Source organism: Lathamus discolor, chromosome 4 (genome assembly GCF_037157495.1).
Source record: "Lathamus discolor isolate bLatDis1 chromosome 4, bLatDis1.hap1, whole genome shotgun sequence".
NCBI lineage: Eukaryota > Metazoa > Chordata > Aves > Psittaciformes > Psittacidae > Lathamus > Lathamus discolor.
The window spans coordinates 103,469,663-103,496,601 of NC_088887.1; the positions used below are offsets into that span (position 1 = coordinate 103,469,663).

The window sequence follows — 26,939 nt, forward strand, 5'->3', positions numbered from 1 at the left end:
CACCATGACCATCCTCTCATCTCCTTTCTCATCAATACTTCAGACCAAAACAATCAAGTTAGGTTATCTATCTACTTCAAAAGCATTTATAAACAGATATTTGCTAAAATGTACACTGTATTCTAATAAAGGGTCTCAAATATTGGCTTTAGTTCATTTTGATAATTGTTTAAAGAACAATCTTTCCAACTGAAAAGGCAATGAGTGGGGTAACTATGTGTTGGTTGTTATCCCACTTTTTAGTCAGTCTCGGGTTTTCTAATCATAACGAATGCATTTTGCTTACCACTGCTACCTTAAATTAGACATGTGACATTTAGTAACTATCTGTCTCCACTTACTTGCTTTAACATTTTTAGGGACCTCAGCATTCCCAGAATGCAATTTATCTCACCTGTTCTGCTATGCAGGGAGTGTGGATATCTAACTTTCAATGCCCCAAGTTAATTCCATTTTATTAGACATCGAGAGATACCCAAAATGGCTTTCATCAGATCTTTGCTTTCTGAAAGGTCTATTATACAAGGTTATTGCTTGTTCACAAAGATCCACAATATTCCTTAAAGGCTCTGATTCTTCATTTCTGCTGATCAAAGTACTTTTAGTAGCTTCTCTTCATGTACTGACAATCAAAAGAGTTGCAAAACACACCCTGCAACCTCTGTTTTATTTCCTGAGACCCCAGGAAATACAACCACCCAGGCATGCATAATTCTTGGCATATACATATCATATAAGAGAGGATTTCTTAACACAATTGTTTGTTTCTAATGGTAATGTGAATGTTTTGACAAAAATTTCATTGAAATGAGAAACAATTACTGAATTCTTTGCATATTTTATTTTTCTTTTTGATTTCCAACTCACACACATCTGGCATATTTTACATCTTTGCAATAAAACATGGTTACAATAGCTTAAGGAATTTATATATCCAAAATATTTCACCATGATCTTAAGATGAAATGAACTTGTCTTCCAGATGTTCAATAGTCTCCCAATTCTAAGCTACAAACTCAAGATATTGCTTACAGACGGGTGATGAATAACTTAAACCATTACACTGATCCCCATGATTTCAGAATCTGATAAATACAAACAACAATGAAGAAGGAAATTCAGTGCTAAACTTACTAATACAAGGTGGATAACAAATAAGTAATCACATCAATAAATAATGATATGTTTTGGTGCAAAGTGCCAATACAAAGAATCCATTATCTTTTTAAATAAATGACTGCAAGTGAGTGTAAATTCTGAGAAAATTACATTCCTGTTACATGCCTCATAGCCCTACCGACACAATATGTACATCTATGACAATACAGTCACCAAATATACAAAGAAGAAACATGAATTAAAGTGTATGTACCCCTGGGTGTATAATTTGATCAGTACAATGTGCAGAAAATTATTCCGATAGTTATCATTACGGTATTGTAAAACATGAAGTGCCTTAGTCTGAGTAGCTTCAGGTGAGATTTTCAGAAGTACTGAAAAGAATAACCTCAGTCACCTTTACAATCAAGCTAAGGCTGTCAAATAAACCAAGCTGCTCAGAGCAAAAATAAGGGAAAAAATCAGTGGGGGCTCTCTTGCCCATGATTTGTTAATAATCCAGAAGTATAGCACTTTGACTGTATTGGGAGTCATCAAGCATTGCAAAACATTAAACTGAACTTCCCTCTTTGCTCCCTTTCTGTCTAGTCTTTGAATTTTCAAGGGAGGAATTTAATTTCTATTGTATAAAGTATAAATATGGCAAATGATGGCTTTTTATCCAAATGCTTCATGAGCAGAACTCCACTTAAGAGGGGTAAAGTCTAGATTCAAAAAGTGAAAAAAAAAACAACAAAACTGTTGGTGGAAATGTCAAATTACTGTTTGCGCCTAAATTCAACCCTTTAACACAAGCTGTACCCTTAGGAGATCTCCAGTTCCATTTGTGTGAATGCACCTGTTCCTTCAAGACATCAGGTTTAAAGTACATGCAAGTTGTAACTCCACAATAAAATTAAGAAACAGTTTTGTTCTTTATACAAGGTTTTACTTTTACAAAAGTATCCCTTTAAAGTTAAGATGTGCATCTGATGTACAAAGTATCAAACGTATTTTTTTATCTCAGCTTGAAAAGAGGCTGGAGATGGGATGCATGTTAGGTTCAAAGCCTAAACATTGAAATAACTGGAATCAAGGTTCCCCAGAATTTTCAAAAGTCTCTTGTGGCGCATCCTACTACCTTTTCTCAATAAACAAAGATATATGAAATAATTACCAAAACATCTCCTAATTCATATAATTTACATGATACAAGCTTGCTTTTCAGCAGCTGGTGTTCAGTTGTGAAAAAACACACAAAGTAAAATGGTTGCTGACTACAATGTACAGCTATTGCTGGGTGTAATGGAATGTACAACGGAGATCAATGCAGACGTGTTTTTCCACCAGAGACTACACCTTTCATTGCAGCACTTGTGCTCTCAGCTTTACCTGGGCTTTCATTTCTTCATTCTGCTTCAGTATCTGTTCTGATGTTCATAATGCCACCGGTTAAAATCTATATTAAAAGCTACGATGCTGCCAGAAGCCATGCCAGTAATCAGAGTTCTGAAAAAGATGGAAACGATGGTCCTGTTAATACTTTTTTTACCTTCTCAAGCAACGGCTTAGCATAAACAGTAAAAAAGCTAACAGAACAAGGCAAAAAGTTGCAACACTGTTTGAAGATTAAGTTCATGGGTGGGATTCAGTTTGCAGTGGAGACACTACATTTGGGCGTTGACATATAAGCCAAATTTCTACATTCCCAGTATGGTCAAGGGAGATCACACAATCACAGAATGGTTGGGGTTGGAAGGCAAGGCTGAAGATCATCCAGTCCAATGCCCAGCTAAAGCAGGTTCACCTAGAGCATCCAGGTCAGTTTTGAGTATCTCCAGAGAACAAGAGTCAACAACCTCCGGGCAGCCTGTTCCAGAGCTCTGTCACACTCACAAAGTAAAATTTTTACTTATATTGAGATGGGACTTCCTGTGTTTCAGCTTGTGTCCATTGCCCTTTATCCCGTTGCTGGGCACCACTGAAAAGAGGCTGGCCTCATCCTCTTGACACCCACCCTTAAGACAGTTGTATGCATTGAAAAGATACCCTCTCAGTCCTCTCTTCTCCAAGCTAAACGTGCCCAGCTCTCTCAGCTTTTCTTCATAAAAGAGTTGCTCCAGTCCCCTAATCATCTTCATAGCCACCTGCTGACCCTCTTCAGTAGTTCCTTGTCTTTCTCAAACTGGGGAGCCTAGAGCTGGGCACAGTAGTCTAGATGTGGCCTCACCAGAGCAGAGTAGAACAAGACAATCTCCCTCCACCTGCTGGCCACACTCTTCCTAATGCACCCCAAGACACCATTGGCCTTCTTGGCCATAAGGGCACACTGCTGCTGACTCATGGTTAACTTTGTCCACCAGGACTCCCAGGCCCCTTTTTGCAGAACTGCCTTGCAGCAAGTCATCTACTCATATACGAGTAAATGAGGTACATATTTTATTTATAGGTGATTTTGTTGCTTTACAAAATGGGTACATAGCACAGGAATGCTGAAACATGTAAGAAAAATAAACTGAAATGAATGCTGTATGATGTTTCTAATATCCTGTGAATTCTTTGCATGTCATGAGTTTGTATATTAGTAAGAAATACAAGACTGATGCATGATGCAAACAGCAAATCTACTCACAACCCTGCATAAATGCAGCATATAGACTTACATTATAACCACATTACACTAAAAGACTGAGGGACCAGTTTCATATATCTTTTATATTTACAGTTTGCATTTTAGTGACATAGCAGCGACACCAAAAATCTAGGCTGCATCCTCCTTGCTCAAGAAGGTCAAAGGAAAGGACTACATTCACTCCGGGTGGACAGATCCACTGATAATACTGCACATTTATAGTCTAGATGCAACCCCACGAAATTCTCAAGCTCTACATAGCTGAAAATAAAAAATGCACCACAAATTTATGTAATTGATTAAGACATTGGTTAATAGGCACTTCTGCACTCTAATCCAGTCTGACTATTCCTGTGTTCTTAAGCTAATGTAATTTCACCCATATTTTGCTTACTGACTTCTCTGATAAGTCTCTGGCTTACTGACTTCAATGATATAAGACCTCATCTTAATGTTAAGTGTTTGTGCTATGAAACTCAGGGAAAAAATGCAGTCAGAAAAATCAAGAAGATAATAACTAGGGCAATGGTTTTGTACCTGTTAATGACTGCATACCATAAATTTATACCTTAAAGTTTATGGAGATGTATAATTTGTAAAATTTTACCATGTGCATACAAATATTTACAACAAACTCACCTCTGATCATGAGACAGATCCATAGCTCTTATGCCAGCATCACAGCCAGGGTAAATATAGAGCTGCTTGAAGTCGCAGGCCTGCCATACTTCCACTACACCATTGTCTCCCCCTGTCACCAAGTTCTGCCCATCACTGCTCAGGAGGATGGCCTTCAGGAGAAAGAGGCAAACCCAATCACACAGTTAACTTTTATGGAAATAGGTCAATATTACAAAAAATTAATCAACTTATAAGCATCTAGTTCGCTGCGCTCACTTTAAATTTGAAGAAAAAGGCTCCCACTCCTCTTTCTCCCCAATCAGAAAGTGAAACAATTGTGTCATTATAAACATGATATATAATCAAAAGGTCTTTAACTGAATCTGCCAAGACTTGAGTTCAGCACATAACATTTCAGTGTTTGTGCTACAATAGTCAGTGCCATCACTAACACCTAAAGCGGAACAGTGATCTGCATTCCTAATGCTACTGCAAGTGCTAGTGACATAGCAGAGCCCTGGAGGCACAAATTCATGTCTGCGCTAATAAATGAAGAATGGACACTTTTCAAAGCATTTTGTTTCAAAGATGTATTTCCCACTGAAATTTAATTGCAAGCAAAAATTCCAGGAATCACGTGGGACCATGAACAATTTGTTCTTATTTACTCTGGAAAAGTTCAAGTGCATTTTTGCATTTGGAGATGGAAATGAAAGGATCTGTGTTTGAACAGGACAACATGAGGTGGTAATTTTGCATACGTGATTTCCTTTAAATCACATGGCACATAAATTCGATTTATTTTAAGAAATAAAGGTGAGACACAACAAATGCTTGTTTGCATTAACATTTACCCTGGTTGAATCATTGATCTCCATCTGAGCTAAGAGTTTGCCATTAATGCTGAAATTGCTGAACCGTCCTCGTTCATAGTAGATGATGCAGTGACCTTCACTAGATACTGAAATTAAGCGAGGATACAAGCAGTTTTCTGTTCCTTCCAGAGCTCTCAGCAAATCTCCAGTAATTGTGTGTACCAGACAAGGACCTTCTGTATATGAAAACATAATATAGCATACATTTCCTGCTTATATGAACTGTATATGCTGTGCACAAAGGCAATGCATAATACACATTTATATCACATTAGATGCAATGTTTGCTGAAAGAATTTAAAATATGTAACAGAAAAGGAAATGCACAAGCTAGCATATTAAGAAAATAGATACAACATTCCTAAAAGTTGTAATTTATTATTTTACTCAAACTGGTAGAAGTTTTCATTAATCTATCTTCTAAAATATTCTCTCCTCTTTTCAGGCATTTAGAAGCCTCCATCTCACTGTCTTCCTCCAACAGCATGAACTCTCTTTAGTCTGCCCATTCACACTAAACAGATGAGGCCCTACCAGTGACTAGTAGGAGCAAATCCCAGAGGGCATATAATCGTATCACTGCATATTTCTCCTATAGCCAATGGCAGTTCCTGTAGGTCCTCTTGCCTAGTGATACACTATATGCACAGATTTCAGTCCCAAATTGTTTTAATAATGGGAGTCATCTGACAGCCAAGAGTTAGTATGATATTTGGACTATAAGAGCTTTTAGAAGATCACACTATAACTGCACTACTCCAAAGGGATTTTCATATGAAATTTTAACGTCTTTTTATTACTTCTGATGAAAGAAAAATAACAACTGTGAAAATTAAAATATACATTTTAAGATGCAAAACTAGGCTATTTCCATTTCAAGATCTATGAAAAAAGCTCTTTTGAAAGTGAGATCTGTATTCCTACTAAGAAAAAAGAGTCTCTTCTGTGATAAATGTAAAGAGTCATGGTAAATACTAAATGTTTGTTTTTATGAATCACAAGATACTCCTGGACAGCACAGTAATCTCTTCCTTATACAACTGGCTCATGACCCTGAAAGTAAATTCATAGTGGCAGACTCAGCCACCTCATGTTAAGCCTTTCTAACTTCTCTGAAATTCACACAGCAGCTGGGTTTGCCCAAGTAGAATGAATCACAGCATCAGTGAATTTGTGTGTAAGACCTTCTGGTTCAGGTTTTTATCTGTGTTCGCATAAAGCCTCATGCAGAGAGACCTCAAGCCTGTCTGGGCCCATGGGATATGACTGCAATGGAATTAATTTATTTTCTCAAAAAGCTGAGATTTAGCTTTGAAAATACTGAAGTGCCAAAATGTTACAAGTGATGCTTCGACCATTACGATAATTACCATGTTAGATTTTTCAAAAGAAAAATGTAATACCTTCATAGCTAAGTGGTCATGGGCAAGAAAAGGCATAAAGAAAATATTATTTACGATGCTCTGTGAAGACATACTGACTGACTGCTCTTTTTGGGGGGTTATTGGATAAGAACGTGCAAGCATCAACCTGATGCAAAGGAGTTTTCTCAGAGGAGTCTTGTATGTGTGGTTTCTCTGCCTCTGCAGATTCTCAAGCATGTTATCACAGTGTGCAGCAAGCTTCAGTGAGACAGCCTCCCTGTGAGGGAGCACAGCAGCACTGAGGAAGGACAGCAAAGCAACCAGCAATGCCACAAAATGCAATCTTAGAAACTGGAAAGGGCAGAAACCGAAGCCTCAAAGCAGGCATCTGCTGGAAACCAGCAATAAAAAAGGGATTTTCACTCTGCACTTATATATGCACTAGAGTTTGAAAAGGAAGAACATGAGTAACTCAGATGACAGGCAGGGCCTCCATTGCACTTGATCAATCACAAACATATTATGGATTTGATGTAATTTGGTCCTCCAGCAGCCTTTACTTCTAAAATTACATAAATTACCAAAACATTACACACTTAATGAAGCAGAAGATAATAGAATACAGATTCCAGCAGTAAGAGTATATAACAGTGCCTTAAGAGATAAGAGATAGCAGTACTGCAAGAAAAAAAGACTTTAGGTTCAGTATCACTGTACATTTTTTTCATTAATTACTTGACTTTGCCTATGACTGTTATGTAGTATGTCATTACAACAGTTAATGACCCATTAGGATTTCCTGTTAAAAATGCCTTTACTCAATAGTTTCACACTCAGCTTTGAAAATAAACGTTGAACTCTGAGGCAGTATAAAAGATGATAACCCAGGAGCTCAGGCTGTGAGTAAAACCAGGCAGAACAAGCATCACATCCGTCCTAGCCTCAGAAGCAGCAAACTATTCAAAAAGGAGTACAAAGATATCCATGGGGATGAATAAAACTGGCATCACTGTAGACAGAGAAAGCAAGCAGCCAGATGTGGATGTAGGAGTGGAGTGGAAATGAAATAGGAAGATATATAATGAAGAAGAACCTTAAGGGAGGACAAGAGTAATGTAAAGAAAGGAAATGTAAAGAAGGGAGAAGAGAGAATGTAGCACAAAAGAAAGGAAGAGAGAAGAAAGAAAAGGGAGAGGCAAATAGGAAGGGAAAAAAACAAAAGACATGAAGTTTGTCAAATTAAGAAAAAAAGCTGAATGAGAAAGGGCAGTGGGGGAAGAAAAGTGCACACGGAATTAAGCAGAAAAGGAGAAAGTGGGCACAAGCAAAATAGAACAAATGAAGGAGAAACAGAATAAGGAAAGATGAAGCAAGCACTCACTGAGGCAGGTGCTTCATTTATGATGATTAACTGCTGTACAGAAGAATGCTGCAGGTATGGAAAGGCATTTTGAACATTTGTATTAGCAATTGTTGGGATACTCTGGACTCCATTGATAGGTATCAGGGAAGAAGTGTGAACAGATGGCAAGAAAGTTTAATAGAACCTGCAGATTCCTTACTATTTTGAATCCACCACAAAAATAAACTACTGGATGAAGTGCTGTCCACAGATCAAAACCCAAGCAAATTAACCCTGTTTCCCTTGCCAAGGAGATTGAGGTCAGTCCTACAAACTGCCATTCTATTAAGATCAGGGTAGGAATCTGGAGCTGGCTTTGCCAGCTTTTGATGGCTTTTTGATGGCTTTTTTTTTGATGGCTTTTGCCATCAAAAGGGTGGTTTTTTTTTCCAAATCAATGGATGTCATTATGAATTATTATATAAATTTTTATTGACTACTTTTCCAGATCTGAGGGGAATAGTAGCACAGGCTGATAGTTGGCAGGAACTTAATTTGTGTCCAAACCTGGTAAGTCCAGAGACTAAGCAATAACATTAGAAGTAAGTTACTGTAGATTCCCCCAGAAATACAACACATCTTAGCAGAGGAGACTTTGAATAATTAAAGTATATGTGGCTTGAGGGAATATTGAGAAGTACCACAAAAAAGGCTCTAAAAATTTTAAGACTTAAATCATAAAAACATTTCTGACCTTTAGCACCACTGATAACAAGTCCCAGCTCTGCACAGACCGACACGCAGACAACTTCATGGTCATGACCAGTTAGAACAGCGCGAGGAGCTGGATAATCACCTGTTAAAAAAAACAAAACAAAACAAGAAACGCACAAGAAGAAAACAAAAATAGCAAACAAGAGAGGAATGGCAAACCAGACCTGTTTTATCAACAAAAGAACTTTGCCGTAATTTTCCTTAAGTCAGTAAGAAACAGGGAGGCACAGTGTGCTTAAATATCTCATACTTAGGTTTTTGAGCAAAATACATTCAGATAACATAAAGTTTCATAAGCACAGCTTCCCAATACATTAAGAGAAATGTTTTGGTTTAGAAATGACATGTTTATAATAACCAAATAATAACAATACATAGCTGGTTTATGGCTTAAAAATAATGTGTAAAAGCATGTTTCAGATAAACAACACAAAGTGTGGTGGTGTTAAAAGAAGCTGTAACATACAGGTCTGCTGTCAGATATACGTCTCCAGACTTCTGCTAGGAATCTAAAGAGTAGGATGAGTTAAGGATGTGTATTAAGAATCATAATGTGTTTCATGAAACTGGTGGTAGGAAGAGAGGAACAGCACTGTAGTAAAAAGATACTACTGTTGCATAAACATTATTGATTCAGAGACATGTTGAATGCTTACAGATTAAAATGATACCTAAAAATGGTTATGGGTATACATCATTTTATATGTATCACTATGGATACCTATGCCATTTTTATCACATTTAATGTATTAAAAAGTAAGATAAATTACTCCCTAAATATTTATTTTTCATATTCAGGAGTTAAATGTATTTTATTTTGAGTTCAGGCAATTGGGCATTTATGGCATGTTTATATGACAAATAGCAACATTTCTGTTGTTTCTAATAATAACAGATGCTGACATCTTAAAGTGGAACTCCTATATGCAGTTAATTGCTCAGTATTTGATATTGCTTTGCCAGTCAAAATTAATCAGTAACAAAAAATTAGCAACTTGGTAGATATCACAGATTTCATCTGGTTATGATGAAATAGAAAATTGTGAAATCCCAAAGGACTGGAGCTCTGCCAGTGTAGTTCAAATACTTTAAAAATATAAAAGAAATGACCTAGGGAACTACAGATGAATTGCTGTAACATTAATCCTATGCAAAATAACAAAATAGTTAATCCACAGTTTTGTCAACAAAGAATTGGAAGCAAAAATTTCATTAATATCAGTCACTGCAATGAGAGTCTTGTCAAGCAAGCTTCTTATCTGTTTTTGACAGGATGACAAGCAGAGCTGATAAAGATGTCTATGTTAAAATGGCTTCCATGTATTTTTTTTCAACGTATTTGTGTTAGTAGAACAATGTTTAGATGTAAACCCATTTGATATGAAATTGACTCTGGACAACAACATGGATAGTACAGAAGCTGGTTCAACAACAAATCTTAGAAATTTTTAACCACAGAAAAGTATTTATTATTAGCTGCATATTAGGATATTGGAAAGTAGGATGTCCAGTTAGGAGCTGGGAATTGATTCTTGATCAAATACTAACAAATAAGATAAATACAGTATAATATAAAATCCTTGCTGATAAGATACAGTTGCATATAAAATGAAACAAAGATTCATGGGCAACTGTAAAATGAAGAGACAACATTCTTTGCACTGCCTAGTTAAATTAAAAGGTAGAAAAATGTGTTTTATTTTATTTATTTTGAATAAGGCCAGGAGAAATGTTGATGCTCCTGCCCAAGCACAAGCTCTGCTCACTGGAGAGGACATTCTCTTCAGGAAGACAGTGAGACAGAGAAGGATTTTTGGAGCCAGAAAGGAAAACTTCCTCCACATTAACTTTCAGTGCAATACCCTAGAATAGCAAATAGGTGTTGAGAACTATCCTGACACTGTAGACCAGAAAGATTAAAGTCGTGTACCCACATTTATAGAAATTAGTTTAAAGGAAGGTCACACAACTGATACAGGTAATAAGACAGGAGGCCGCACAGTGTTTAAAGTGTTTTCTTTCTTCACTACACAGAAAGCAAAGCAGTGACTTGACCAGTGCAGCTGGGAGTCACAAGAGTAAAAGATGTCAAACAACACAGAAATTTATCTTGTAGCTACTGGCACAGTGAGGTCCAGTGGGTAAATGGCTGCACACATTTCAACCCTGTGATAAAAATGCAGTTTCCTAACTGGAAAAACAGTTAAACACCAAAACAAACTAAAAAAAGGAACTACCCGAGCTGCTAAGCAATATTGCATGGGTTTCTGAAAGACATGCATTAGGAAAGGAGGCTTGGATAGACTTCTGTGGGTCTATGAATTTAGTCTTTTTTATTGCAGACATATCACATAAACTTGTTAATAAATTAGTGAAATGTCTGTATAGGTATATAACTTCAAAGGACGTTCCAGACCTTTCCTACTCTAATGGAGAGAAATATTCTGATTTTCAGTATGAATTTAATTCCTGTCTACCTTGTATCTATTTCTTCATGTGTCAGCATTGTCCTTTAGCATTAGGTCTTCTCCTTCTCTTGTGTTTTCCCATTTCATTGTACTTACAGAAAAAATCAGCCCTCTTGGTCTTCCTTTCTTCCCCTATTAAACAAACCAAACTCCTTTGAAGTGGCAGGCTTGCCATTTTTTAGGCATTGCAGCAACACATTTCGCTGCCTGTCTTGCTCCAGTTCTGTCTTAAAATTTGGGTAGCCAGAACTGTATGTAACAATAGTTCTTGAAAATTTAACATGAGTCTACAGTATTTCTTGCCAAACCCTAACATCTTCCCTCATCAAAATTTTAATAAGAATTCCATGTATTTTACCATCTTTCTGAACCAGCTGAGAACTATCAACCATGGATTTAAAGATTCCAGTTTTGGATGCAATAGTACAGGGTGGCTCAAGCTACCTGGTTTTATTGTTGCATAGCACAGACACACTGCGCTGGGTTCACCAGTAGCCGTTTTTCTCCTTCTTAGTAGCTGGTGCAGCGCTATGTTTTGACTTCCAGCCTGGGAACAGAGCTGATAACACCGATTGTTTTTAATTGTTGTTAAGTAATGTTTATTCTGGCCAAGGACTTTGTGAGTCTCATGCTCTGCCAGGGACGAGGGGAGGCTGGGAGGAAGCAGAGACAGGACACCTGACCCAAGCTAGCCAAAGAGGTATTCCATACCACAGCACGTCATGCCCAGGTTGGTAACTGGGAGTTACCTGAAAGGGCACGGCCTCTCTTCGGGGGCGTCAGACTCATTCAGCGGTGGTATCGTATTCTCTTCTCTTGTTATTTTCTCTTATCATTATTATCATGGGTGGTAGCAGTAGTGATTTGTGTTATACCTTAGTTACTGGGCTGTTCTTATCTCAACCCGTGGGAGTTACATTCTCTCAATTCTCCTCCCCATCCCTCTGGGAGCAAGGAGGGAGGGGGGGAGGAAAGAAAGAGGGAGAAAAAAAAAAAGGGGGGGGAGTGAGTGAACGAGCTTTGTGGATCGGTTTAAACTACGACACACACTAACACTTTCCTATCATTTATGAAAATAGCTACCCCAGTAAATCCTAGTTTCCCAATCTTTATCTCAGCCTGCAAGAAAAAAGTTGCTCTGGTCTGGAAACTAAACACGTGAATAGAAAACTGGACTTTACTGCTGCAGAAGCATTGTAGTTGGAAGAAACAGAAAATGTAACTCATCAAAGATTACCTATATTTTGAGATTTAGATTTTTATAACTTCCCCATCAATGCTGATGTTCAGAATCTCATCTCCTTTTGATTTTTTTTTTTTTTCTCCCAGTGTATAACAGAAAAGTGGGAGGGAAAAAGAAATTCAATTAAATTCAGAGCTTTCCACCTTTCTTTTCCTTCTGTATGTCCTCCTGGGAAAAAGAAAATTATGCTTAACAGTCATCTTGGCTTAAGCTCTGATTATAGAGGTATACACAGCAGCATCAACAGACTGCAAGGGTGAGACACTGAAATTATTAGATGGTTAGAAATTTTTTAAGGGTAAAGAAATAACGCAATTTCCAAAAGGGTGTTTTCCTTAGTGTTTCCCAGGAAAACACTTTAATATAATGAAACTGTAAAATGCCTGAATACGAAAAATGAACATATTTAATTGACTTCTTGATTTTTATCAGAAACAACTGCTTATGAGAAACTGCTTTTAAAAAACAACTGCTCTGAATTACAGATCTTTGAGTCCTATTACTCAGTAAATACAAATTAATAATGGCATATCATTAATAGGAGTAACAGTCTAACAGTAATTGAAAATGGGATTTTTCCTCTTAGGGCTCTGTGAAAAAATTATTCAGTGATACTTTCTACAGGAAAAGCTGTGGCATGGGGAACAGAATGTCAGTCATATTATATTTTATTGCTATGGACAGAAGCTGTGAACTCCAGGAATCATTTGAAATCTAGCAAAAGATTCTGTCACTGTCACATCACCACTGATAGATGCAGCCAGAGGTCAAAGGCTGAAGCTCTGAGAATTGCAGGTGAAAATATCCTACCTAAAGACTGAGATACCATCACTGTAAATTCCCTGTAATTTCCCCCAAGGAGCACCTTTGAACCGAATTACTAGAGGGCAGATAGAAAAAAATAAAAATCTGCATTGTATTTCAAAACAAGCTTTTCTACAAAGTCTAAAACACAATACACCTTCCCTCCTCTCTGAAAAATTTAATGCTTAATTCTGTTGTAAGGTTCTGGAACAAATGGTACTCTTGCATTGTAATGAAAATAAAAGAAAAAAAGAAAGAGAACAGACTGTTACCATTTCTCTCATACTGCTCTTTTCCAAGAATTATGTACAGATTGCTACGGGCACATATCTAGGAGTTTTCTTTGTAAAGAAACATAAGAGCACAAGGCAAATTTCAGCCTCTATTTCATCTCTGACTTTGACAGAAGCAAGTACAATGCTATAGCTAAATTATCTGTTGAAAATAGTTTATTTTACTATTTACTTTACTATTAAAACTTTTGAGGGGATATTCATCAGAAAAAAAAGACCTTAGAAAACACTATGGCTTTCATGGAAGTGAAGATGTAACAGCCTTCTGGAATTTCTACTCTCGGAAAAAAAATAATAAAAAAATCCTTTAGTTTGACGAATATGTAAGTCTGTGGGCAATAAATACGAATATTTCAAAGTAGAAAATATCCAATAACAATGTCCACTTCAGAGAGCAATAGTTGTAAAAGAAAGATTTCTGACCAAAATATAGTCATATATGCAAAATATTCCCAGCTCTGGCAGAACTGGTTTATTTGCTGAAGAATGTGAGCAGCATTGCATGTATCTACAAACAACTCACCCAGGTGGGTGGAATTTCAGGTACCTTGCACCTATCCAGGCCTTAAAAGGAAAAAATACAGTGGAGGAGAGGAGAGTAAGGATTTGCAGCTTCTCTTCCTATTTCTTCCACTAAATTGCTTGGGAACTTTGGCGAGTCGCTGAACCACCCTGCACTGTACAGCCCCAGCAAAGCATGGGAGCAGACATCTGTTGGTAAAATGCTAGCTATAACTGCATTAGTTCAGGTGTATTATTGGCTCATTGACCTTTGCATAGCAGTCTTACGAGAGAATTGTCTTTGGATACCACAGGCAGTGCCAGTAAAAAGTACACACTTGTTTTCAAATTGCTCCTACTCTGGCCGAACGGTGCTAAGATACTGTATTTTAAAAATTAATACCTAAATTGTACAAACATAAAAGTACCACAATAACTCCTTAACAGCCAAAGCAGATTCCATGTGTGCCAATGTGCTTTGCACAGGACCTTCAAACAGCCATCCAGTCCATTTAATACAGAACACATGGGTGGCTATTTTGAAACTGACACCCTTTCAAAGTCAAACTAGGGCAGATCAAAATGTAGAGCGATATAAAAGAATAAGTGAACATTCTGAGTTCAGAATAACTATTCCTTCAAGACATAAACTCATGAAACCAATGATGTTCACAATTTAAAATTGTTTAAAAAATATGTTATGCAAAAGGAACACATAATGGTATACTTCATGACAGACTTAAAAAAAGTGCAGGTTAACTTAACAAAGACCTTTTTTGGTAGCATTTACCCTCCCTTTCAGGTATATACAGAATACACTCACTTGCAGTGGATGAATTGTTAGCACCTCTGAGGATTATGTTATAATGCTAAACAAACCCAGCGCAGGGCTGATAGACACAATATTTTCCAATGGTCAGCACAGTTCCCATTAGAAAAAGCAGGGTTAACTCTCACACCTCTTGTGACTATCCTCTTGGAAGCTACAATAGGTAATGAGAGATGTCAAGTCCTAAGATCAATGAAATTTCAGGCTCTAGGGGCAAAACAGGAATAGCATTGATCCTCTTAAAGAACACCAGTCAGAGGGTGAATGTAATATATTGCACAGAGAGACTCAAGAGGATAAACGGCCAAGTCCAACATACTTACCTGACAAAAAATTCAATCAGCTTTTAGCACAAGCTGCCTAGCCTTCCCTTCTTTCATGCAGGAGTCCGATTCCAATTAAAGTGTGAAAATTAATTTTTATCACTTCCAAATTAGTTTCTGAATTTGTGTCTGTTTCAGATAAAAGCATCTGTCCTTCACTTTTCTGCAATTCTATCATCCACTCTGGTATCCTTTCAAAGACTTGGAGATAATTCTCATTTTCAAAGTCACTTGTTTGAAAGCAACATTCAGTAACGCAATCATAAAAACATAAAAATATAACAACTACAATGATACATACTGAACTCCAGGGCATATCATGTACTTTCTTTGCTCCTTTTTATGATTACTAATACAGTTGCTATGTGAAAACAAATTTGTATACAAATTAGCACTCAGTTAAAACAAATCCCTATATTTTGTAAGAGAAAAAATGTCAAAACACAAATTGTCAAATGCCATCACAATAATTTTTTCTACTCAATCTCTTAGAATTGCAAAGATTTACATTTGCCAGATCACTTCAGAGACTTAAAATAAGCAAACTATGTCCTTCTTAAAGGAAAACAGATTCCTTTCACTGTTCTCTCAACTGCAGCAGATTTATATAATGTGGTCATCAGCTTTATAAAGTGAAGATTCAGATTACCTATTTCAGATGGGCAATTTTACCCTAGAAAGTAGGTATCTGACCATGGCAAGATGACTAAGCTTCGTTCAGTTCAGTGTTTTTTCCCAGAGGTGATACTTAAGCAAAGATAAAGAAATAAGGGGACTCACAAACATACATAAAAACCTACATGCAGCTGCCCTTCAGCCTAAAGGAATTTGTGCCGTATCTCCCACTTTTCAGGAGCATCCCTAGGCACCAGCCTCTAGCCTAGTCTGGAAAAAGATATTTTCTATCAATCACTGCTCTTGGAGGTTAGCCATTGCATAGTCATGAAACCCATTTTTGCTGAACCAGAGAAATTACAAGTAGGGAGATTTGCCCTACAGACTGCTGCTGAAGTTTTGGTTCAAACTGCAGTTTTGGTTCCTGAGTATCTTGATTCAGCTCTATTTCTATCCAATCATTGAGTCTCATAATATCCTTAAACAAGAGCAAAGAATTTTGCTCTCCACCAAAGCTGGAGGTTCACAGCGTGCCCCTCCCACATTAATTTATAACCTGATAGTCAACATATGCTTGTGAATATGGGCATGTGGGTTTGAATTCCCCCAGTCTCTGGAGGCCAAGAACTGGAGTCTCCAACTTCCTGTACGAATATTCTAACCATAAGGCTTTTTACAAGTCATTTTTGAAGGCTACTTCATGGAAAACATCTTTAAAACCTGGTAAAAAAAACTTGGCTCTTCTCACAGTAATTGTAAGTGTCAATAAATTTTGACAAGTACAAACTGAACCAGAAATTCCTTTTTGATATTTGTTGTAGAGTAAAAGTGGTAACTTAATCAATGCATTGACTGGAAAAATTTTTTTAAACTATAAAATAAAGCTCACGATGCTCTCATAGGCAAATTTTTAACTACTGAGCTGGTGCAGCCACTAGCGAGAGTCTTATCCAAGACAAATTTTTTCTCCATTATCCTCTTTAAACCACAGCCGATTCTGTATTTCTCACAGGCAGAGCTGGGGTCACCCTCTGAGCACATGCCCACACAGGTATTTCAGGAGAATGCTCTGCACAGGTCCAGCAGGTTGGGTTATTGACATACATATTGTTTAATAAAGATTTTATCTAACCCTTGGGTATGGAATTTTAGCAGAATCAGTAAGGCTTTCGTCCTGACAATCTTCTTCCCCAGAGTATTTCACAATAAATGACTGTCATTACTATATTTTGTACTGAAATGGTATCTACGTTTCCTATACAAATGTTGAATTACATAAACTGTTTAGGACTGGGGCTTGCTTCTCTCTCACCCCCATTCTTCCCCCCTTTCCCTCGCCTTACATTTTCTGAAACAGCTAAGTTCCTTTTGGTAATTGGATGCATTGAAGCTGAAATTGATAATTAACTGTCTTTCAGCTTAAAAGATCATTATAAAGTCAAGCATATGACCCAGATAATTACTATACCTGACATTTTTCTTTGAATTCTTCACCTTCTTACAGCCTGTGGTATAAAATACCTTATCTGTGTCTCCAGATGACAGCTTTTAAAAAACCTAATCCCTCTTTTTTCCCCCTGAAAATATCATCTACATCTTTCTGGAAATTCATTCTAAAGATGTTAAGTAATTGGATTTGACCTACAGTGAACATCTCACTTTCATTTTTCCTACAAGATAAATCATAATCTTCTACCAGCAAGTATATAGGAAGAGTAGATTATGAAATATTTTTTTGCTACTTTGGTGGCTGTAACTATGTAAAACTTCAAACATATTTTCACAAGGATTGCTAAGAATGCTTCACTCCTGGAAATAAGCATCCAGGGAATCAGTCATACAACTATCATGGCTGTTCATATTAGGGAATAGAAACTAGTAGGTATTACTTAAGCAGAAAGATTTAGTAATTGTATTAGTTTTAAAAGGCAGAAGGTCCTTCAGGCACACAATCACTCATGTGATCTATTCTTATTGATGTATGTTCATGAAAGGTCAAAGTAGCTGTTAATAAGAATATGTTTACAACACATGAACTTCTGGTTTTAGTACAGTACTAGCACATAATTACCATATCCATAATAACTTTATTCCAATGAGTAGAGATAGCAATAATAGTGATGATATCATTGTTTCTCAGCACGAGTCTTCAACATGTCTGCAACAGGAGTTATTAAAAAATTTCATCAATAGATTGATGCTACAACAGTGGACTTAATCTGGTATTTAATCTTCCTGAGTTCTGCTACCTACGCCTGTGAGATGTCATTTGCCTGGACATAGCTGCAAGCAGTTTCCCATTACCCTGACTATAAGGTATTTTTCTTCAGCAAAACAGTGCCTTACATGTATAAAGGTAGAGACAGACAGCAAATCATATAATTTGCTTTTGCTTCCACTGATTTCTCTCATCTGATCGATATCCTCTTTTCATAAAATTAAAGATCTCCAAGGCAGACACTTCCACAATTACACAGCTAAGATATGAAACCTGAGACTCCAAAAAGTACCACTTTCTTGCAGTTAGATATGTTCATGATGACAAAAGTATCAGAACTAAAATGAACCTATCTGCAAAAGAACTGGAGCAGCCTGTATCAGCCAGTAAGGAAATGCTAATGGCAAGGCTGTTGAAGTCCCATATAATCAAAGGAAGTAAAGTCTTAATTTTCTTTTCTTTAACAAAAGAAGCAAGCTCTTATTTTTTTCTGATTTAGCACAGAAATTACTAATACTTGATACGAATCACAAAGCCATTCAAAGAAGCACAAAATGGCGTCAAGAGTGCCCCGACATGAAATTCCTGTTCAGACTGTTTCTCCCTATCTGAGAATTAAGTGCTAAAAAAAGCTCTGGAATATACATAAAAAATTAGATAAACTTGTTACAGGGACATAATTTTACACACACATACACACCCTTCATTCTCTGTTATAAAACGAAACAAAAGTCAGGTGAGAAAGAGGCTTCTATGTGTCTTCTCTTTGCTCTGCTTACGGAAAAATGGAAGAAAATTAAAACACAATAAAAAAACTACTGCTGCAAAATTAACAAAATATTTACTTGGTAACAAATAAGACACTTTTCTACCAGACATTCAGCTGAAGAAATACTTTCACTTAGATGTCCGTAACTGACAGGTCTACAACTGCCTCCAGTCAGTACTTGAAGCAAAGATCAAAATTGATAGTGATGGCTTTTTCCATGTTCATCCAAAGAGGCAATATCCTTGTGCTGAAAATAATCATCAGAATTCAGAAACTGCTTTAAATGAAAGTGATTTAGTGTTTTAGAAAACATCTTTAGTACATGAATAAAAGTGGCTCTTGTCTTAAGCTGTGGTTGTATTACTAGCTTGGTGAAGGGACCTTGTGAATTAGTTGTGAGCTTTAAATGCCCTCTTACATACACTAGTATTATTATTATCATGCCCTCTTCACCCTGCAAAGTACTGATAGCTAGTTCCCTACAAATTAAATGTAAACTTTTCCTGACATTTTATATTTTTCTATTTTCATTCAGTCACATTGCTTCACCAAAGGTTTGCTTGCTACAGAAAGACCTTTCTCACAGAGACTCATTTAATCCCATGGCATGTGAGATATTCCTTTTTCGAAAAGGCAAGCAGCTGATATAGCATGCTGTAGCACAAAAGAAGCAAGTTAAAATGCCAGAAAGTATTTCTGAGGAAAGTCAAAATACAGTGATATACATCCTGTCACTTAAAGGCCATAACCGTCTTGCTCTAACTTATGATGATATGATGCTGTAAGTGATAAAGGCAATTATAAATTTAAGAATTACTCCCATACTATTATCTGTCACCATGCACAGACTGTTTAAACATTTTTTGGGCTAGTACTCAATGAATTGCTTAGCATGTGGTGCTCTTCTTACACCAACTTTCAACCTGTAAGAGAAGTAATGGATATATTTGGTAATATTTTCTGAAGCTGACAAAAGGAATAATAAGAATGAATAGGCGTGACAGAAGTCCTTTCAGGAAGTTGTGTTTCTACAGAATACTTACTGCTGTTTGGATTGTCACCTATTATATGATGTCGGCCACTCCAGTACCAAAGCAGCAATGTAGCATCGCGAGACCCAGACACGATGTAGCAATCACCACCAATATAAGACTCTGATCTGGCAAGGCAAGTCACGACATCCCAGTGGCCAAACACAATCTGAGTTAATTTTCCTGGTGGGAATGCAAAGTGATACAAATTCAGGGGGTTTAAGTACTTGCAGCATTTAAGAATCATTCATTAACTCATTAACAAATATACAGTTCAAACATTTTTTGCCTTATGTCCCCTAATTAGAGTTCACTACATGCTAGAACAAGATTAGAAAACTTTTTTTTTTCTCTCTTTTTATGTTCCTATTGAGGGCTGTGCCCTATGCCAATCCATAGCCTAACCCTCATCTCTGAAAATGAAGACAGTGCTGCCATCACTGAATATTAAGTGGAATTACTGCTTCATCAGTATTTAAGCAATAGTGTTAGAACATTATTTGTGAATTTCATGAATGATATGCATAAGAGAGCACATGAACTTTTCCGTAATGGTGCTACATTATTATATTAAAAATATATATTTGTTTTATGTTGATGTCAAACTAAGTTTTACTTCATTACCTCCTTCTGTCTACTATCATATGCAGCTTTTAGCAATACAGTGAATAATATTAGACTCTGCAATCAAACAAAAAAATTAAATATTGTTTCTTGGTAGCAAGCTATGTAACCTACTTTCTTATTACATGATGATAAATAAAGGTGGAAATAACACAGCCATAAAAATATTGTAACAAAAATTTTGCTTGATCTTTTTTATCTGATTGATTTCCCGAATATAACTATGTTTTTCCAAATTTACCACTAACAAAATTGTGTGCCTGTTTTCTTTTACATCCTTTATCTTCCATAAAATAAGCATTTTAAAGCCTTTATGCTCAAACAATAATGAAGGGTATTATAAAAAGCCTTTTATCATTTATTGAGGGGGAAGCACAGGCATTAGATAAGGTAGTATTAAGACAAACATCCACTTTATGACACAAGGAGAACAGGTAGTTGTATTTAGGGTCACCTGTTTCTGTAGAATAAACTCGAAAGCTTTTGTCCCAGAAACCACAGATAAGAATATAGCGATTATCTGCTGTGACCACGAAGCAATGTGCATTGATCTGGATGCTCTGATCCACAAGGTCTGTGATCTGTCGTTTGTTCACACCCGAGTTATTGGCTGTAATGACATGCAAAACACATTTTACAAGTAAGCCATTCCAACACCTTCCTGTCATCCACTTACAGGAGAAAATGAATACATTTAACTTTCAATGAACTGTGAATTTGTTGTTGAGTAAGCATTTTAAATACGAACATTTAGAGCTGTCTATATGGGTGTCAGAAATACAAAACTATTGAGATTTCTGGTTTCCCTCTGCATAAGACAAAATATTTTACAGGAGATGACAATTTCTTATTAACTGCCTGATGCACTGCATAGTAAGTGGTAGTATTTTAAGTGCTCTGCAGAAGTACTCTCAAAACCCAAACTGAACTAGGGGAAAGTGATAGAAGCCCATTTTAAATACCAAGTCAATGCTAACAATACTGCAGAAAGTATATTCTAGATGATTGGCATCTCACCTACAGAAAATCTCCCAGCTTGCATTGTGTGACCTTGACATCCCTTATACCTGCAGACACTTAATCAGATCAAAGACATAAGGAATCAACCAATGAAACTATTCAAATCTAACATGCTTTTGCAACAGTCTCTCATCCCTCAAGCAGAGAGCCAGGCCATGGATGTTAATATCAGAACAGCCAATGCCACCTGGAAATTCCCCCAAAAGGAGAGAAAGGCAATGGTTCATGCAGAACCCTACCACCCTGTCAAATTGAGCTGCTAGGAAGGGCTGGGTTAGGTGAAATAAAACTCATTCTGAGAGACATGTTTTGCCCTAACATAGGAACAGGACTTCATGCAGATAATATTCTCAAATTTCTTTTGTCCACATTTTTGGTTATTCTACTTAAATTGCTAAAAACTGCATGAAATCAAAAACTCAGCCAATAAAAAACCCTCAACCAATTTTAAATTTGCTTGTAAAAATTAATACAATTACATACACATTCCAAGACACATTTTTAAATTATCAGACCCTCTCTGCCCATCCACTGAAAGATAATGAATGAAAAACAACTCAAATTTCCAGAACAGGTGGGCACAATATTTGTGCCCTAGCTTTTGAGAGGAAAATCTGAAGAGAAAACCATTGTCATTATATGAGCAAATGAAACATACAGAATGCGAAAGCTAGCTCTCCTGAGGTACTTGTATATAAATCTTTCAACCGTGAATATTGACACAGACAAAAAAGGAACTTTTCATCTGGAGAGGTTTAAAAATGCTTTTCTTTTTTCTTGCCAACGTTGCAAAATTGTCTCTATCCCCAATTTCTGTTTCAAAAATATGCCTACTGCGAAAAAAAACCCCAAACAACCCAAACCAAAATAAAAAACCCAAACCACCACAAAGCAAATAGTTGCAAAAGAGAAATAATGACCACTGGGAACACAAGTCCTGCATTGAATAGATTCAGCAGATGCTGTTTCTCAAAATACTTCACTTTCTCAAATATTTTGGGATTTGAAAAAAACAATCATGCCTTATTTTAAAATCCAGTCTTTCATATATGAATTTAGTAATGCTAACTAAACCAATCAAAATCATAAACTGAATGAAGAGAAATGGATCTGCTTCTGCACTGGTATATTCTGTATGGGCTGGAAAAAAAGGAAAATATGTGAATTCTACCAGATTCTCACATTTTGTTTTGCTAATGTGACCTGATAAGAGAACAGAATTATAGATATGGGTTGACAATGTGACTGACTTGATTGGTTGTTTCTTAAATACCAGCTGCTGATGATGTTAATAATAAATAGCACTCATGTAAATCATTCAGCATCAATAGCTCATGCTCTTAGTTCTCCAGGACTGACAAGAATAAATATTTTCCTATCTACTCTGTTAAATGAAGCATAATATACAAATATAGCTTAATCAATAATTCCTGACAATGCCGTTTTCAAATATATCGTTACATTCTCATCGTGACATACCAATCAATGGATCCATTTCAATTGGAAGATGATGGGCTTGATCCAAAGAATATCCTGGAGCTCCCCGAAGGCCTACACATGAAAGTAAGAATAAAGCACATAGGAACTTTGTTGTCTAAATTTTTCATATGATTTTTCTAGGTTTAAAACTGCATTATTGGATATATAAAAAAGTAACTTCTTACTACTACTACAACTTTGTTCTATGAATCTTTTAAGACTCCTTCCTTTGTGCTACATAAATATGCATTTGTTATTTTTTCAGTAATGTTATAGTAACTATAAATGTATGAGTGTGAACTTTACCATGATTTCTGAAGCCATAAACATTCATTAAACTTCCTTAACTCCTTTGAAACAGTGTAACAGAGATTTTTATTTTTTTTTACGTTTAAGCACTGTGTGAGATCTCATAACACAGAAATGACAAATAATTGGATTAAACATTGTTATAAGTTTTTTATACATGGAAGTGACAGAAACTCGGACCTTTTCACACATTTATCTAGAATTTTTTAGCAGGAAACTTGTGGGCTACAGTAAATTTGCCACAATTATTCCTATTATTTCTATCCTGAGCAGTCCTTAGGCTATTCAAATGTGCATCAGGTGTTGCATGTTTAGTGCTATCGGCTCTCATGCATGGATGTCATTGCTTTGGCTCTTCTGAGCACCTTCCTTAGCACATAAATCACAATGGTCACTAGTGCTAACATTTTTTGTCAGAAACTGCCATGTTGCACAGGAATATCCTCTATAAGAGGAGATACAGAGTTTTGGAGAATAAATTCCATCTTCTGCTACAGCAATAGTCAACTGGAGGAGGCAAAAGAAAACAGGGTCTATAGCTGGCCCTGCCATCTTCTGAAAAACACTGCTATGAGAACTTCCATTCTTTTTCTCTTTTCAAAACCAAAGCAGACGGGGCTTTTATTAGGTTTGTGTGGCAAGTTATTGGTAGTGGCAGGGGCTACAGTGGTGGCTTCTGTGAGAAGCTCCTAGAAGCTTCCCCCATGTCCGACAAAGCCAATGCCAGCCAGCTTCAAGACGGACTCACTGCTGGTCAAGGCTGAGACCATCAGCAATGGTGGTACTGCCTCTGGGATAACTTATTTAAGAAGGGGGGGTGGGGAGGGGGGAACTGTGCAACAGAAACTGCAGCCAGAGAGAAGAGTGAGAACATGTGAGAGCAAACAGCTCTGCAGACACCAAGGTCAGTGAAGAAGGAGGTCAGGAGGTGCTCCAGGTGCCAGAGCAGAGATTCCCCTGCAGTCTATGGTACAGACCATGGTGAGGGAGGCTGTGCCCCTGCAGCACATGGAGCTCCACACTGGTGGCCAGCGGAGGCTGTGACCCTGTGGGAAGCCCACACTGGAGCAGGTTTGCTGGCAAGATTTATGATCCCAATGGGACCCACACTGGAGCAGTCTGTTCCTGAAGTGCTGCGCCCTGTGGAAGGGACCCATGCTGCAACAGTTCATGAAGAACTGCAACCTGTGGGAAAGACTCATGCTGGAGAAGTTCATGAAGAATTGTCTCCAACCTGACACACGTTAGACCCCATGCTGAAGCAGAGGAAGAGTGTGAGGAATCCTCCCTCTGAGGAGGAAGGAGTAGCACAAACATGAGATGAAATGACCACAATCCCCATTCTCCTGTGCTGCTGCGTGGGAAGGAGGTAGAGCATTTGGGAGTAAACTTAAGCCCAGGAAGAAGGGAGGGATGGAGGAAAGTGTTTTAAAGATTTAGTTATGATTTCTCATTATCCTACTCTGATTTGACCTGTAATAAATTAAACTAATTTCCCCAAGATGAATCTGTTTTGCCTGTGATGGTAACCGATGAATGATCTCTCCCTGTCCCTATACCAACCCATGAGCCTTTTGTCATATTTTCTCTCCCCTGTCCAGTTGAGGAGGGAGAGTGATAAAGCGGTTTTGGTGGGCACCTGGCACCCAACCAACCACAGGGACAGATCTTTGCTGGTATTAACTTGGATTTGCTTGCTTCTGTTGCAAGATGGATGTGCAAATACCTTCTACTGTGTATAAACTCTAAACTTCTACTTCCATCCCACATCAGTAAAAGTGGTCTGTGTGTACATTTCTGTAGATGAACCTATCCTTTATACTAGAACTGTGATTTATTAAAATATATTATGGTAATAGTAGGAAATTTATATCCTGTCCTGGATTGGCCTTTTGCAAAATGAAAGACATTGCCAGGCAGGATGTAAAAGTTGAGAAAATCATCAGAAAAGAGTTTTGATTCTTCAAATCAAAGTCTTATTTTCATGTCTCTTCCTGTTACAATATAATCAGAAATAATTCTCTTTGCAATTTAAAACAGAGGTTTTCAGATGATGTAAAATTTAGCTCATGGTTGGTTCATGATGTGAATTCTCCATTTTGCAACACGACTTACATTTTACAAGAGTATATAGGAAAAAATAAAGCAAGAATATATGAAAAATTAAAACATAACAGTCACAGGCCAACACAACTTATATTAAAATGGATGACTTTAAACAACAGTCATTAAGGAAATCCTTGAAATCCAGGACACAGCACTATTAGTAACCTTGACTCCTTTCCAGTAAAGTATGGGTAGGAATTTTGGCTTCCGCTTATTTAACACTCTGGATGAGAAAGGGGGACTCAAGTACTAAAAAGCCTCCTCAAATGGAGGAGATGTGAATCATGATGGGTACAGAATACTTGTGCAGCATCCCTGAAAAATCCAGAGAATTAACTAGGAATTAGTCATTCCATGTTAGTCAAAAAAGTATTAAAATAACAGGTGACAGTTTCTATGCCTCTCAATAATTTATGACATTGGGCTCTTCCTTTGAGGACACTGTCATATACATATATATATATATGAACTTTGTCTTTTTTCCCACCTCTAAATTTTTTGCTTTCATTTTAAAGAAATGGGCAAAACATTTTTATACCTAATGCAGTTGCACCTGATGGAGTATCATAAATGCATGGATTTGTGAAAGGCAATCAAGTATCCTGTTCTGTTCCTGTTGCATTTGCTAAACCACCACACAAATTTTGTTTGTAAACAGAAACAAGTACCTTGCAAATAAATGTGAAATTCAATATTCATGGTAACATTATTTAAATGTTCAGAATATAAATAATATTAAGTCTTGTATTATTAGTCAAGAATTCAGAATTACATTAACTTTACTTGCTCTGATAGTTCCTCTAATGCATGACTATAAGGGAATTCCCCACATTCATTCACCTAATTAGGGCCTGTAACACCAGTCTTTGGCCAGCCTTGTGCATAAGAGGTAGGATCTATTTCACCTGACTTGAATTATTCACTAAGGAGATGTTTACATTTAAGCCATTGAAATCCCTAAGTAATCTAGAAGCTGATGGAGGTAGATAGCTTACCTAAATATTACAAAACCCTCTCCAGGGGTTTCCTTCTGTGTGTAAAGAGTGGAAGATTTTTCTTTTTTTTTTTGTCTAGTCCCTACAAAATTCCTAAGCCAGCTACTGAGTCATGCTCTCAAATACCAGGTACTTTCTTGTTTCTTCCAGGTGGCAAGAAACCTTTAAAAAATTCCAGGTACTTCAGCATAGCGGATATCACAGCAGGAAGCTGCCTTAGAAAATGAAACCTGTTCATTCCCTCATGCACTTTATAGCTTCACCACCTATTTAGCAATGCCTGGGACAACCTCAGCACCTGCGGGTCCAGGTAAGGAGACAGGACAGTCCTAGTGGCAACACAGAGATGTGAGCAGAGGATCTGGAAGGGAAATTTGGGATGACCTTGTTAGATGTGCTTTTGGGCGGAAATGAAGAAAAGTTCTCTTCTGAATAGTTTGGTGTCCAGGTACTTAGACTTCCTTAGGGTCCCACATTACCTAACGGTGACCCAGGGGAAGGCTTATGACAAGTTCCTGGATGGACCTGAAATCTCTCTCAAGCAGCAGATAGTGATGTATTCTCTCTAGCATGCCAGTATGTATTCCTGAAACCTGGGACATTTTA

At 37.1% G+C, this 26,939-nt stretch overlaps 1 protein-coding gene across 3 annotated transcripts in view; it reads right to left on the bottom strand.

Annotated features, from left to right (window-relative positions):
- Positions 1 to 822: 822 nt before the first annotated feature.
- The window catches only part of NBEA (neurobeachin), a 510,937-nt gene continuing 484,820 nt past the window's right edge, over positions 823 to 26,939 (bottom strand). For all 3 annotated transcript variants that reach the window (XM_065678397.1, XM_065678396.1, XM_065678395.1), the window contains 7 exons: positions 22,924 to 22,995; positions 20,879 to 21,034; positions 19,813 to 19,983; positions 8,687 to 8,788; positions 5,206 to 5,402; positions 4,370 to 4,521; positions 823 to 2,607 (listed from right to left, as the gene is read on the bottom strand). In XM_065678397.1, coding sequence (XP_065534469.1) covers positions 2,517 to 2,607; positions 4,370 to 4,521; positions 5,206 to 5,402; positions 8,687 to 8,788; positions 19,813 to 19,983; positions 20,879 to 21,034; positions 22,924 to 22,995 — 941 coding nt within the window. In that variant the 3' untranslated portion in view covers positions 823 to 2,516. The remainder of the gene's footprint in view (positions 2,608 to 4,369; positions 4,522 to 5,205; positions 5,403 to 8,686; positions 8,789 to 19,812; positions 19,984 to 20,878; positions 21,035 to 22,923; positions 22,996 to 26,939) is intronic.